The 15,973-nt window shown below is 41.5% G+C and overlaps 1 protein-coding gene across 6 annotated transcripts in view; it reads right to left on the bottom strand.

The window, feature by feature from the left end:
• The window catches only part of LDLRAD4 (low density lipoprotein receptor class A domain containing 4), a 422,279-nt gene that overhangs the window by 189,150 nt on the left and 217,156 nt on the right, over positions 1 to 15,973 (bottom strand). For all 6 annotated transcript variants that reach the window (XM_047696221.1, XM_047696220.1, XM_047696215.1 and 3 more), the window contains one exon: positions 13,452 to 13,592. Coding sequence is in view for 1 of the 6 variants with exons in the window: in XM_047696215.1 (XP_047552171.1) it covers positions 13,452 to 13,592 (141 nt within the window). In the remaining 5 variants the exon portion in view is untranslated. The remainder of the gene's footprint in view (positions 1 to 13,451; positions 13,593 to 15,973) is intronic.

The following is a 15,973-nucleotide window of genomic DNA, read 5'->3' as shown; positions in this document are numbered from 1 at the left end:
ACCCCGATGCCTCTTACATATTCAACAATCACAAAAATACTCTCCATGAAATATGCCTCCCAAAAAGGACACGTTGCTACTATTTAGTACATCATTTTCTGCAAGCAACTACACTAAATGTATCTAGAACATTTTCAAGCTTCCTGTCTAGATATTATCTTTCAATGACTAATTCTCTTTCAACTTCTAAAGAGTAATTGGTCTTGGTATCTTGTTTTCTGGGAGAAGCTAATTACACTAGGCATCAGTTCCTATTATTTCCAGATTAAAATGTCTCAACATAAGAACAAACATGGATCTACAAGAGCATGAGGAGGTAGTTCCTGGATCCTGGCCACTGGCTCCTGATGGCCTTGTGAGGGTAAGCAGGATGCACTGATAGGTCTAAGAAAGTAAAGATTCTCCCATCTCCTAAGGTCAGATTGGCCTTTAAAAACTTAGTGTCATGCCAAGCTCTCTTCCCATGGAACAGGCAACACTCAACATTCCTATCTTCTAAGCATACCTAACAGAAAGAAGAGTGTGTCTCCAAGAAGCACATTTTCCTTAGTTGCCCTTCTGTGGAAAACCATGTCAAGTCACAGACAAAGACTTAAATCACATCACAGAGGTAAACAATTGTCCCTGCCTGGCTCAGCCACTCCCCCCATAAGAGAGAGCTGCCACCAGACTTCAACCTGCTGCCTGCTTCAAAACCACACTGGTTGGACAGGCTTGTTGTAAGCAAACCCCACTGCTGTACCTTCTAGGAACAATACCTGGCCTTCCCCTCCAAGATCTAAGGAGGAAAAATGGTCAGAGGCTTAGCTCAAGTTCCTTGCTCTTCCCTTTTTTAGAATCAAATCAAATAATGGAAGCCCAGAGCGCCTGCTAAAAAGACACAGATCTGGAGGCAACATGCCTAGTCACCCTTCCATAATAGGTGTGTGCCAATGTGAAGGCAGGGGCCTTTTCTCAAAGAGGGGGAACAATACCACATTCTCTTAGCCAAGGCACATACATAAGCCCACAAGTCACCTCACAAAATCTCTGGAGTCTTTAAAACAGGCAGATGCATGTTTTGTTTCTCTGATTTTAAGTGATCAGAACCAAGAGGTGTTGTGGGTTCTGCCAAGTGTTGTGGTTCCCCTTCCAGACACCCAAGGCCGTCCATATGAGCGGACATCACTCTCCTAACATTATAACTTGTTGCCACAATTGGGACACTTCTTATAGGTTATCTAAAGGGTATATATAACACTTTTGCCATAAGTGTAAAAGTCTGATGGAGACAGCAGGCAAAAGTTTTAGGCAAAGAAGGTGCCTTTCTGAAGGACCACCACACCTTCTAGGCAACCTCAGCAGTATTTCTGAGAAGAGACATTTTGGAACAAGGACAGACTTGCTCACTGCTTATAGCTACAGCTCTGGAACACAGGATTTCATGCTTCCCTCTCCAGGAGTTGTGTACTTTGAGAATATTTTTCTTCACTGATTTTCCTTTTCTTTCTGGAAGGAAGAATCAGAAACTGTCTACTGTGCCCTCTGCTCTTAGAACATAACAAGAATGGATGAAGGAGTGAAAAAAATATATTATTGTTAAAAAATCCATGTTGTTGGAATTTTTTTTTCCAAATTAAAAGCCTATGCCCATGTCTTGGTTGAGATGTGGCTGAAAGAGCTATGAGCCCAGGTGGTTCATTCAGAGGTCTTGCTCTCATGCGGGGCGTGGGTGGGGGGCTCAACTCTGTCTCTGCAGCACAGGACATGTCACAAGATGGTTTATTTCGGCTGTATTTTTGCAATTACTCAAAGATGGTCCTTTCTGAGCTTTACTGCAGACCCTTTGTGGTAACTCTTCTAAGGCACATAAATGAACTGCTCACATCAAGCCCAACAATGAAGCCCTTTGCAGCTGAGCTGAGTCATGCTCTTCTCATTGGTGGTCCCCTCACCTTCCCCATAATTTCATCCTGTTAGCAACAGCCCCTTCCCCACGGCCACCATCACATTTATACTGTGAGTTTCTGTGAACAGAAGCTCACTATTTACGTCATGTAAACTCCTGGCACTGGGGAAATGTGGGATAAAATGACCACTGGAAAGTAGCCACATCCTAGAGCTCGACCAAGCAGGGCCCTTGTGAGATTTTTATCTCATTTCCTACGGCCCCATTAGCACAGCAGCTTGTGATGAGGTCTAGCTCTGGAAAATTCTGAGATTCATGAGAAACAAAAGCAAGCCAAGCGAGTTTCTAAAATCCTTCTTAATGAAGAGGCTAAACCCTAGAAAATGAACAGTCAGGATAGACAGTCTTAGTACCCTGCTCATCAATACCCATAATTAATACAGGTCACCCAATGGTCTGTGTCCTTGTCTTAATGCTCCAAGAAGTCACCCTCCTTTTCTGCTCCCTGGCCTTCCAAGGACCATGTCTGAATTAAATCATTCTGCATTCTGTGGCCGAGTACAGTTTAAATCAATAGCGTTATCATACTACAACTCTCCTTTCACACTCTCCCTAATGCCTAATATTAGTCAAGTTTGCACTGAAATTGATCAGTAACAGAGGGTGCTTTCTCTTAACACCCCCCTCCACATATCTAACCACCCCCCACCCACATCCCTTGGCCTCCCCCAGGAAGCAGGATCCACATTGATTTCTATCTGATTACAGGAGAGCTTGCCCTGACTTTCCCCGGTTACTTAAGCCGGCGTCTCATTGGGTGTCCTTAGAGACCAGGGCTTCGCTCAGGCAGAGAGCGTCTAGACAGTATTCATGACCCATCTGTCTGGCACGGCCCAGCGGATGGCAAACTCTATTAGAACTGAAACCATTTTTCCCTCCTCCTCCTCCCATCCCTCTCTCCCTTTGCGAAGCAGGAATCTGACACTGAAAATTACTATCATTGTTGCAATTCTCAAAATAGCACCGCCAGACTTTCATTAACATCCACGCTAGACTACTAAATATTTAAAGAAGTGGATAAATTTCCTCTGAAGTGGGACAGCCCTTGCACACATGAAAGCAGTCACAGAATCAAAATGTAAATCTAAGAGGTTGTTTTTATCCACGTAAATTTAGTGTCACAGCAGGAGGAAATGATGCCTCAGGTTTATGGAAACTTTCCCTCCCATTTGTTCTCTGCCTTTGTTTATCTGAAAAGGCAGAATTGCCTTTCAAGACCCGACAAGATTTTAATTGATCCGAAAACTGTCTTGGAGAAACAAAGGCAGCAAAGCAAAGGGGAGGGCCAGGGAAGAGCCCCCCTGCCCCTCATCCCCCATCCCCTGCCTTCAGCAGTGAAGGAGGGTGAGCCGGCTGCTAGTGCCTCCTTGGGCGGCCTCACCCTACGAAACCCATCCAGGTGGAATGTTGCCAGTGATAACCTGGAATTTGATCCCACTCAGCTGAAGAAATGCGTATCCCTCCTCCTTGCCTCGTTTTAAATACCATCCTGGATCATTTTCGTGCAAGTCGATAATTGTTTTGTCGTGGGTTCTTTTTCTTTTTTTGAGTTAAAAAAGGGGTGGGGAGCCCTGTCAAAAAATAGACACCACTCTGTAGAACAGCTTGCTTTACTGAAAGCGGCCTCTCCTACTGGCCTTGACTGACGTAAACCAGAATTCAGCAAGGGAGACTTCCAGTACACCAGCCACCCCGCCGTGCTCGAGGACAGTGCAAGACACTGGAAGACCCATGTCCCTCCCTCCCTGCAGTCAGCAGTATCAAGAGTCCAAGCTGCTGAGTTGCTTAAGGGCCCTGGAAACAGGCAGGGGCCTCCGTCCACTGGGACAGCTGAAGGGCCTGAAGGGGCCCTGGTGTGCACACAAGATCAGCAGGGAATTAAGGGGTCTAGGGCTGCAAGCCCACATCTGGCCAAGGAGGGCTCTTGGGGCTCACAGAAGGTGAAAAGGGGAGAGTAATGGCAGAAAGAGCTGCTCCGCTCTTTGGGTCCCGTCCAGCTTGAGCCACACAATCTGTCATGTTTATAGGGTAGCTGTCATCACCCTGTCCCAGTGGGGAAAGTTAGAGCGGGAAACTTATTTCCCCCAAATCATGTAAATAGTACACAGCCTGGGCAGAATTGAAGGAGGTTTTAATTAATTAATTAGTGGAAGAAACCCAATGATCCCTGACATACTAGGACGACTGGGTTAAGTTTTTGTAATCTATTTGAAAATCCAGGATGAAACCAAGATTATCATCATCTATAGATCGATTAAAAATTGTCGTATAAATTATTGCTCTTAGAACACTCACTTCTATGGGCCTTCATAATAACATCCTGTTTGATCTCCAGCCCCAAATGCTACAAATCTTTAAAAACGGATGAGTAAATCCTTAGCTTCTTCAAAAAAAAAAAAAAATCATGAAAGAAAAAAATACCCAGAAACAAAAACAAAACCACAGCCTAACCACAGATTCCTAGTTGTGTAAGTCTGAATAAATGATCTAACCTCTCTGAGCACTATTTCCTATGAGAACTTTTCTAGGATAGTTTTGATAAATGAGATGATGCATGTAAACACTTGGCACTCGGTAAGGTCAGCTCTCTGCCTACCTTATCCCCACCCCTGAAGCTGCAAGCCTTCAGATAAACTCTTTGTACACACCTCAGCCCCCACCGCACACTAGTCATCAGAGAAAGGGAGCAGTGTTTCTGATGAAACACATGGGAACCAGAAGTGGGTAAAAAACTAGGGTCAGGGAGCTCCTGGTGTGCGCTTCCGTTCTTTAGCATTCGAGATGATGAAGAGATTAAGAGTGGGAGGGATCTGACAGGTGTCCCAGTGCACACTCCTCACAAGCAGTATTCCTGCTGAGACTTTGCTGAGAAATACAAATAATTATCCACGAAAGATATGACTGAGGCAACTGGCAAGAGTTTAATGTGACTATATATTGGAAAATAGTACTGTGTCTAACATTACATTTTGGGGATTTGGGTAACTATGTCATGATTATGAAAGAGACTTTTTCTTAGGAAATACACATTGAAGGATTTTGAGGTAAAGAGGCATGATGTCTACAACTTACTATAAACTGGTTCAGGAAAAAAGTGAAAATGTTAATATATAGAAACAGAATGATAAAAAGGATAAATTTATAACTTTATTATTTGAAAATTATTTCAAAATGAATTTTAAAAGATAGCAAACAGAGAAACAGGGCTGTAAATGTAATATTTATTGAGCATTTACTATGTACCAGGCATTGTTATAATTGCTTCACCTAAACTATTTTATTAAATCCTCAGAACAACGCTTTGAAGGAAATACCAATATCATTATCATCATTCTACGAATGAGAAAATCAAGATAGGAAGAGGTGAAGCAACTTGCTGAAAGCTACAATCAGTAAGGGATGACTGCAGGATTGGAACTTGGGACTTGATATTATAATTTATATATTTTAAATAAATTATAGAGCTAGCCTGGGACCCTAATCACAGTTCAAAACATTGGGTCTATAGGAAAATATGTTCTCCAGGAGTAATAAGAAACCCAGGATGCTAGGGATGCATTGGCATAAAACTGGAACCTGCCCTGGTAGGACTAATCAGGTAAGTGAAGCTACACACCATGCCCACACAGACACACTTACATACTTACACACTCGTGTATGCACAGACCACACACACTCACACACTCTAGCACATTCACTCACACTTCTTTAGGACCTGCAGGAAGTATTTCACATCTCTTCCGGGCTTGGCACGAACCAGCCCTTCATATAAAGCACAGGGATATTCAGAAGCCGAGGACTGATATTCAGAGGGTTGCTGTATTGGGAAACCTTGACCTCCAAAAAGCAGTAAGTCTATGATACTGTTGGTCACAGGATAAACTAAAGTAGGCTTATACTCTGGTTAGTTTGGGTGTTTATGGTAACCTAATATATACTGCAATGACAGATGATTTGGAGGATAGACCTTATTGTCATCTCTTTCTGTGTCCTATCACGCAGGCTGCCAGGATTGTATAGATTATTTTTGACTCTTCGGTTCCATCAGCAGAGTACTTGGCCATGCAAACAGAAATTTCTTTACATCCTCTGACCTGAGTTTTCTAAAATAATCACATTCATCCATTCACTCAGTATATACATACAGGGCCATGAGCCACATGATATATATTATATGTATTATATACCATATATGCCATACACTATATGCTATATAGTGGCCACATTACCATATGTTATACATGTCACATACCATATGCTGTATATGCCATGCACCATGCTGTATATGCCACACGCTACTGTGGGCACCAGGGCTACCGCAGAAAACCTTATAGTCCCTGTTCACTGAAGGTCATGCCTACAGCATGCTGAGAAATAACAGAGGGAGGATAAATGGTTTTCAATTGAATACAATAAACACTTCTTATGTGTCCATATATGTGCTGTCCATGCTATGTTAGCAGTATCAGTATTCCAAAGATATAAGCATAGCCCCTGCCTTCAAAGAGCTTACTATCTGGTGGGAACTATACTCGTATACACATAATGATCACGCAGAACAGAGAGCACCTTAGGAAGGGCACCAAGTGCTGCAGGGTTCTAAGCAGGAGAAATTGTTTCTGGCTTTGGGGAGGGGATCAGAGGAAGGGTGACCAACTTGATATAACAGGCAGCTGGCCAAAACACTAAAAAAGATGCCAAATGAGAAACTGGTCTGGGGTGGAGGAAAAAAATCATTGCTTCAGCTTTGGATGCTCAGGGTTTAGGAGAGCAGAGTATAGCCCTCAGGTCTGCACACTGGGTACAGCAGAAGGTGGTGGGCTCAGAGGTATAGGGCTGTAGGAAGCTCAGAGTGCAAGGGAGATAAAGGATCAACAGGGTGAGGTGAAGGAGCAGGCATGAGGGAGTGAGCTCATGAGGCTCCTTGGCGCTGGGAAATTGGATAGACCCTCCACTCCTGGAGTTTCACCTGTTTAAACAGGCCACTGGGGATCCAGAATCCTGGATAAGACCCAGGTGTTGGGTCACTCCAAGTGCAGCAGAGGGGTTTCCCAAAAGGATCCATATATATATATATATACATATATATATATATCAAATGTGCTTTAGGAGCCCCTGGGTAGCTGGGTTGGTTAAATGTCTGCCTTTGGCTGAGGTCAAGATCCTGGAGTCCCAAGATGGAGCCCCAGGTAGGGCTTCCTGCTCAGTGGGGAGTCTGCTTCTCCCTCTTCCTCTGCTCCACCCTCTGCAGCAAGTCGGCTTCTCCCTCTGCTCCTCCTCCTGCTGGTGACCTCTCTCTCAAATAAATAAATAAAACCTTTTTTAAAATGTGCTTTAATTCATCAGTTCATAATGACACATAAAGAAAATCTCATTGGTTACCTGTGAAGGGTGATAGGGAACTTTCTCATTATAAAGAAAACTGATCCTGTATGATATGGTAATCACATAGTTAATGGGGAGTTTCACTTTATAGAAGCATTCCCTACTAGTAAATGGAGAAAAAAAGTGACAGAATTAGGTTATGACCATTTTGCAACCCCTAACGACTAATGGGCCTCTGGGAAGGAAGAAAATGGTGCTGGTGAAGCCACTTCACACACACAATATTCAAATGTAAATCTCCTCAAACTCTAGATGTAACTACCAACTGACAGGGATTAGAGGGGCTAGAGGAGCACATGTAGTGACTTCAAGAGAAAGCAGTCAGCAAAAGCCTGAGTACGGAAACCCTACAGAAGACACAACCCAGACCCTTCTACCAAAAATTACAAGAAGTTAGGGGGTATACTATAGAGTAAAAAATTCTTGAAGGGCATATCAATCCCTCTTGGAGAAATACTTGGAGCCTCTTTGGATCCTGGTTCAAATAAACTACAAACAGATTAAAACAACATACACATTTATGAGACAACTGAAGAAATATGAACTCTGACGGGATAGTTGACAGTAGTGGCTGTTAATGTTTACCGAAATAATTTCAGTAAAAAAAAAAAAAAAAAAAGGTCCGGTCTTTGTGAAGCCTGGTTGTGAGTATGTTTTCCCCATGGTTATGAGCCTGGTCCCAAATATAAAAAACTGTGGTAATCACTTCATAATATACGTAAGTCGGATCCTTATGCTATATACCTTCAATTTACACAGTGCCGTATGTCAATTCTATCTTAAGAAAACTGAATGAATGAATGAACAAACAAACAAACATACTTGCAAGGTGGAGAGAGCTGGCAGAAGACAGGAAGGCGAAGCACAGGGTAGTATAGCTCAGTGCCTAAAGGTGACTTGAGCCTAGGTGCAAGTCCCTTTCAGTGTAGGAGCCAGGGGTGGAGAGAGGACTGTGAGAAGAACTGGTTTGGGAAGAAAGACACTCAACTTAGGTTTTAATATGTTAAATTTTATTTTATTTGGTTGTCACTACCCTAAATGGCCTTGGGCCAAAAAAAATGTCCTTCTTCAAAAGTCCTGAACTTAAAATCCTGGCTTAATTGGGTACACTTTATTAGCTTTAGTTCATTGGATTTTGAGATTGAGTTTTATGGGACCACCTATGGAGAAAGAAGCAACTTCTCCCTCCCGTTGAGATGGGAGCTCCTCCACTCCCCGATTTCCCTGAATCAGATCCCCTCAGTTAATTGGAAATTCCACTGATGCTGAAAGTGAAAGTTGTTCTGATTAACTGCTGGCTCCGTTTCAACTTTGGGCTTACTCTTAAGGTCTAGCGGCATGAATTCTTTAGCTGTGATTGCTTAAGGAAGGGTTGTTCTTGCCAACCTTCCCAAAGGACATGGCTCTTCTCAAGGCTACTCAATGATTGCTTCTGGGAAGTCAAAGGAACTCTGTGCTTTCCCTGACCAAGATGTGGGACAGGGGCTTTGAAAATGTCATGTAACAGGAAACACTCAGCCTGGTAGGAATGGTGAGGCAGGGTTCACTGAAAGTCTGGGAGCAGCAATGCAAGCAAAACCCAGGGCGACAGGTGAGCTGTGCAGCTCTCCCCCACACACGCACAGCAGACCCATAGGCAGCTCAGTGCTTTTCAGAGATGGACAGAAAGTGTAGCATGACTTATTGGCTTTTCTCTATGGGCCCAACCCACCTTTCCCACCCTATCTCAGGCGACCTGCTACCCCATCCTTCTTCCCACAATCGTGCTATCCTTGACCCTGACACTCTGTCCCTCTCCATGCCTCCCTGCACACTTCCTCCAGAAAGTCACCATGACTACTCGTCCAACCAAAATAATTCTCTCTAACCTACTGAACCACAAAATACTAGAACTGCTTAGCTCTCACTACCCTATGCTTGTATTTATCTTCCAGTTCCCCAACTTGACCATCAACACTGCGGTCACAGGATCTATGATTTTCTTCATCCCACACAATTCCTGGTACAATGATCAAAGAAGGCACTTAATAATTTTTTTGTAAATATAATAATTTGTATAAAAATAATTTTATTTTTCTATACAATAAATCATTTTATTTGTATAATTTGTATCTTTAGTGCTCAGGAGTACAATATTTTGATGGAGCAGCCAAGAGAAAAGACATGAGAAAAAACAGGCAATTTAGGCTGACAACATTTTTCCTCTTCTATTAAAAAAAGTGCATCCAGGAAAATTCTTTCCTTGTGAGACAACCAACACCAGCCTAGTCCTCCACATCTATGTAAACCCTTTGAGGCTCACGGAAAAATAAACCAACCTCAGTCAATGGATGACGTAACCATAGTTAGTGAAGCAGATAAAGCAGGCAAAAACACTCAGTTTAGGGGCTCCTGCATGGCTCAGTCAGTTAAGCATCTGACTTTGGCTCAGGTCATGATCCCAGGATCCTGGGATTGAGCCCCACATCGGGCTCCCTGCTCATCTGAGAGCCTCCTTCTCCCTCTCCCTGGTGCTCTACCTACTTGTGCACTCTCTCTGTCAAATAAAATAGACTCTTCATTAAAATTGAAACAGATAAACAAAAAACCCACCCAGTTTAGGTTGCAAAAACATTTTTTCAAGGGAAAAGCTAGTTAGAGCTACTGTAAGTACCTCTGTTATTATTAGCATTCATGACCTCACAAATGTCAGTAACTTTTTCTTTCTAACTTTAATCTAGGGTAAATTTTAGTAAATATCAAATGAGACAGAGATGACCCAAACATCCTAGCCATGGTGCATGCTCACAGCCAATAACATAGGCAAAAAACGGAGTCTAGCTCATCTGGAAATCCAGAAGATTCCAGTTTGCTTTATCGTAAGCACAATCAAATAGCAGAACACTGAATGTTCCCTACAGGTGGGAGCAAAGCAGGTCAAGTAAATGAATCTTGTTCTTAAACAGGAACAAGGAGGAAGTGCTATGTATTTTTCTGGAATGTGACATTTTATAGGTAAGAATTCCTGTAGAACTTGAAGTTCTCGAGGCAGAGAGGATGGAGAGCCTCATCATCAGAGTTAGTACTCTGTGAAGGGCATACTGTCCATCTACTGGAGGAAATGTGTTGGTAGATCCATTAAAACCCACTTTCAAATAGAGAGCCTCTAACCCTTGCTATGCAGCTATTAACAGGAAATAACATATCCTTTGTTAATTCTACATTCTTGCCCAGTAGGGTATGGGGAAGAAAATATATTCTCTCAATATTAGATCATCTTCCAGCATCAACAAAGAGCAAGGAGTCTACAACTCTTCCAAAGACTTCCGACAACAAAGAACACACCGGTGATAATAAACTCAGAGCAGGTGTCCCATATGACAAGGGAACCCAGCTTCTCTCTGGTGCCTGTGAAGAACTGGGGGAAAAGAGTGCAGAGGGGGCTGCTGGCCAGATCAGAGCAAGCTGCCCTCAGCTGAGCAGGGAGAAGTCGGTAGGAAGCATCTAGAATCTGTAAAGATGAACTCACCTTTGGATACCTGCAAAGTCCTGTTACATATGAAGACTGACTCTGGCATTAGAGACAGAGGACACAAGCCATGGTGGTCCACCTCCCCAAGAAATGGCCACACAATGAGTAAGGATGATAAGAGTAATGATGCGATTATATAGACTATGCTTTTCATGTATATCATTTCACTTAAATTCTCACAGCAACCTTATATGGCAGAGAACTATTCCCCTTACGCAAAAAAGAAAACTAAGTCTTAAAGGGGTTTAGTCACTTCCTTAAGCTGGAACTTGAACCCAAGTCTACTTGAAGCCACAGCCATGGTCTTAAACTTTGTTCTTATGTCTCCCAGTTTTTGTCTTAATCTCCCATTTTAGCTAAAAGGACACAACAAGTTTTAGTTATATCTGAACAGCAGGGACTGACAGTTTGTCAACAGGATCTTAAGGTTCCTAGTAGGATAAACTTTTGTGGCTGCCTGGACAATGTGGAGACATTTATAGATGTAACTCCTTCACCTAGCTTTAAGCAAAATTAAAGCATTCAGATCATTAAAAAAGAATGAAAAAGATACCTGGAAATAGGCTTTAAAAACCAGAAAGTACTACTCTTGAAAAAGGGAGAGGTGGGAAGAAGGGAAGGGAAGGAAAGGGAAAGGAAGGGAGGGTTCCATATAGTAAGAGGACTGCAGCTGAACTACCCTGAAGTGAAGGGGAAGCACCTTCAAGATACAGAGAAACAGTCTCCAAAGTGCCCCAGGTTAGAGGGCCAAAGGTTTGGTCTGCCTGCTTTTCACCCAGAACTCTCCAATCCAGTGAAAGTAGCATATGATTTTAAAACTCTCTCCACAGTTTATCATGTAATGTGTTTGCTATTACTCAAGTCCAGAGAAACAAAAAATTGCCTTTACATTGTTCTTTTCTTCTATGACCCACTGACTTGAGTCTAGTTGACCTACATCAAGTGCTTAGTACCAGCAAGATTCTATGTGCTTTATGACCATCCCACTTAATCCTTAGAATGCTCATTCTCATGCTCCATCTTGCAGATAAGGTCACAGAGCTGCCCCATTATTAGGTGAGTGCTGTGGCCTGGATCCCAACCCAACAGGCAGACTTGCAGTAGGCAGGACAATTCACTGTGGAGATCCTTACCCTGTGTCCAGGCAAACAGCATTATGCAAATTACAGTACTGATGACCATAAGGTTACTCAGTTATTGCTTCTAGAAAGTCAAAGGAACTCTGCTCTCCACAACCAAGAAGTGGCACAAGGACTTTGAAAATATCACCACAAGAAACACAAGGACCAAACACCAAGAAAGTATACTCTTAACCTTAAATTGTCTTCTCAAAGTATAGAGATGGGACTCTAAGGACAGTCAATATAAGAAAAAAACAAACTGACAACAGAAAAACTTGATGAGAATTAGTGCACTATTACACTCCAGAATTTAGCAAGCATAAATAAAAGGCTTAAATCTCACTAGGAATGGTCACTTTCTGAGTTTGCTTTCAATATTAAAATAAAGCAAGAATAGAGAAAACCATTTCTTTTTTAAAAAATCTCCTCTCATTTCACATTACAGTATTAGTATTTATGCAGTCTGATAGCCATAACAAAAATTTTAAATCTGTAAATAAAAAAACAAATATAACTTTTCAAAATAATGGCAGTAAAACTTGGGAAAGAAGCAAATTTCAACAAATGATTTTAGTAGGACCCCATGAAGAGGAGAAAACATCCCTTTTGGACCTATTATTTCAAAGACATTCTCATCATTAAGCCACTTCACTTAGCTCAAGAAAACAAGTTTCCTAAGAGAAGTTCAGCAGTGTTTCAAAGCTGACTTCTTACTCCTTTCTCTTCATAAAAACCATGAGATCAAAACATCGATGAACTTCAAACTCTGATTTCACCTTTTCAAGTTCAAGAAATGCTCAAAGCCTCAGCCTTGGGATTCACACATGTAAACACCTTACTTAACTTGTTTTCCATCTAGTGCCAAACAGAAAAACACAAAATCAGAACCTTTTTCAAGTCCCATATAAATTTTTCTATTTTCTTATTTTAATTACATGATAAATTATGAACTCTCCAAATATCTTTCTTTGCTTATTTAAAATTTTAAAATCATTATCTTAAATTACTCTAAAAACTTTCTACAAAACTGACATGAATACTAACCCAAAATATTATTTCTTTTTTTCTTTTTTTTTTACTTTATTTAATTTTTTTGTGTGTGTGTTCCAAAATTCATTGTTTATGTACCACACCCAGTGCTCCATGCAATATGTGCCCTCCTTAATACCCACCCCCAGGCTCACCCAACCCCCACTCCCTTCCCCTCCAAACCCTCAGTTTGTTATCCACTTAGTGTTTCTAAGTAGTCAAAGCCTATTCCAAAACACAGCACCACTGCCCATCTCTGAAAGTAGAATGAATTTTCCACTTTTAGACACACCATCTTTCTATACTGAAAGAAAAAAAAATTCCCTTTGTGAAAGTACAAACTCTCTTTTCTTAACCAAAAATCAACATGCTTTCCCTTTCCCTATGACCCCACCCCCAACCATTTCAAAAAACAGAATCCGACTTAACGATACCAAGGTAAGTAGGAGGGACTTACAGTTGAAGATGCCAGGAGGTGGGTGCTCGGTCACCAGGAGACAATTTTCTTCATCACTGTTGTCCCCACAGTCGTTCTGTTGGTTACAGACCAGTGAACCAAGATACAAGCATTTACCGCTGGTGCAGGTGAATTTGCACTCTGAAAAAATACAATATAGAGCATAAAGTAGTCAATGCAAGCTTGATGTTCTTGAATTTTTCCCCTCTCTCTATCTGTGTGCCATGGTAATTTGGGAAATCAGTCTATGTGTAGATACTAAAAAACTGAACTCAGAGAGGGCTCTCTTGGTAAGGACTTTCATCCTATGAAACACACAAGACGGTGTCCCAGCCAGGGGAACTCTGGGGCCTGCGGTATATTACTCACTCCATGTCTCTAATCCGAAAATGAATAACACAGGTGCTTTCTTTCCATGACCTGCCCTGCAAAAGTCATAGATATAGGGTTCTTATTTTGCGTGAATGCATCTGTGGCAGTTTCCCAAGTCTCCAAGAATGTGGGGAGCTTTGGAAGCAGCAGCTAGGGGTCCAGCAGAACTTGAGAGCTCAAGCTTAACAAAAGGAGGCTCGTATATTTTATTTCCAATTTGTCACTGGATGTTGTGAAGCTCTGAACAAAATATTTAACCTCTCTGGCATTCATTCATCTCATGCCTAAGAAAAACCAATTTTAATAGCAGGTAGGGGTAGCACTGACTTTATAATGCAAAACATAGGAAAATAATGGGTGCTCTCCGCTACCTGAGAAGCACACATGCCAGTGGCCATGTGAGTAACTTAAAGAACATGATGAAGCCCAGCTCAAATCTCTGTTGGCCATGCTGAATACGAAATCCCTGAAATCTCTACAAACCAGTAAAAGAAAATGGAATTTACTTTTGTAAGACTTTGAAATAAATTTGCAAACTTAACATATTACTATCAATGTAAGCATTAAAGGATAATGGAAATTACACAATTATATACATGTGGGCCCATAAACATCTATGTCTATTTTACATGGCATATCACCTTGCATTCTGTGAGCTTTCTCCTAGGAGCACCCACAAAAGCTGGCGAAACTCACATAGTATATACAAATCCGTGGGTAGGAAACAAAACCTCAGGAAAAGCATCGCAGACCCCTGCCTATCACAGCCTCTTCATTTCTCCTCTATTTTGTCTGTCTAGAATATGGGTGGCAGGCCTGGATCAAACCCAAGGTCCTTTCAACTCCAAACTTCCATTATTCAAATAAAAGATTGGGCATCAGCACACCAAGGCCTCCTCCAGCTATCCTAACAACAAACGGGGCTGCAAAGAGAATAACCTTTTTACCTGTTGCAAAGAGACAGGGAACTTAAATCCTCAAAGTATTTCTGTGACCCAGTATGAAAGGGATATTACAGTTCTGCATGTGTTCCCATATTCCTAAAAGAGTATAGAAGATACCAGCCCACCCCCTGACCTAGTTTAGAATAGCATGTGAACACAGCCCAACTGCACGTCTACAAGTTCATCACTGGCCAGAGCGTCCAGGTTAAGAAATTTGTGTGCTAAATGCAATCCAGGCCATGTGGTGGGAACACTGCTAATGCCAAATGCTCTTCCCATAGAAATATTAAAATCCAGCTGTTTGAAATCACATTTATGAAGTGACTTTTTTTTAACTTAATGGAAAAAAGGGATGTCAAGAAAAGAATTTATCTTTCTTTCCAAAAGAAATATTAGAGTTCAGATTAATACCAAACATGAAAAGGACATTAGCCAAAAATAGGCTGATGCTGTTGAAATGGTAACTGGAATAAAGGGAATACTAATCTCAATTGAATTAAACTCCAACTAAAAGATTAACCATCGCTGTGGTTTGAAAGGATCTCAGGTTAGACTACCACGTTCCAGTTTAAGTGGAACTTTAAACCAGCAAGAACTTGAAACTACCCCCACATGTTACTCATTTCAACTTGTTCAAGGAAGACCTAGTCAAGAGAACAAAATGTTTTCAAGGAAATGAATTATGTGATTCATTCACTTATATAATCAATATTTTAGCCCTTCTCTGTTATGTGCCAGGTATCAAGACAGGCAAACACAAGAGATGAAAGAGTAGCTCTCTTCAAAGGGCTTACAACATGAATTTTTTTAATAACGTGAGAAGTGACCAATATATTTTCTCTTTCCAAGGACATATTTTCCTTCTTTATATCCTTCATATCTAGAGCGCTGCCTAGCAAGTAAAAGGCACTCAATGAATCACATATTTGTTGAATAAATGAATGATTTAATCTAAGCCTTGTAAAGACTCTGTGAAATAATTAAGGTAGATATTATTCCCATTGCATAGATGAAGATATTAAGACTCAGAGATTGAACAATTTGCCCATAATTAAACTCCTAATAAATGGCAAAATCCAGAAGGGTGTGCGGATCTACAAGTGCTGGTCTCAGGCTCTCTCCAGAGCTACCTCTCAGTTTCCGAGTCTGCTTTCATGAATGTGTAAGATTCATTTGTAATGAGGATCCCCACATATGTAACAAGAT

Source organism: Lutra lutra, chromosome 12, assembly GCF_902655055.1.
Source record: "Lutra lutra chromosome 12, mLutLut1.2, whole genome shotgun sequence".
Classification (NCBI taxonomy): Eukaryota; Metazoa; Chordata; class Mammalia; order Carnivora; family Mustelidae; genus Lutra; species Lutra lutra.
This window is presented reverse-complemented; position numbering and strand designations above follow the sequence as displayed.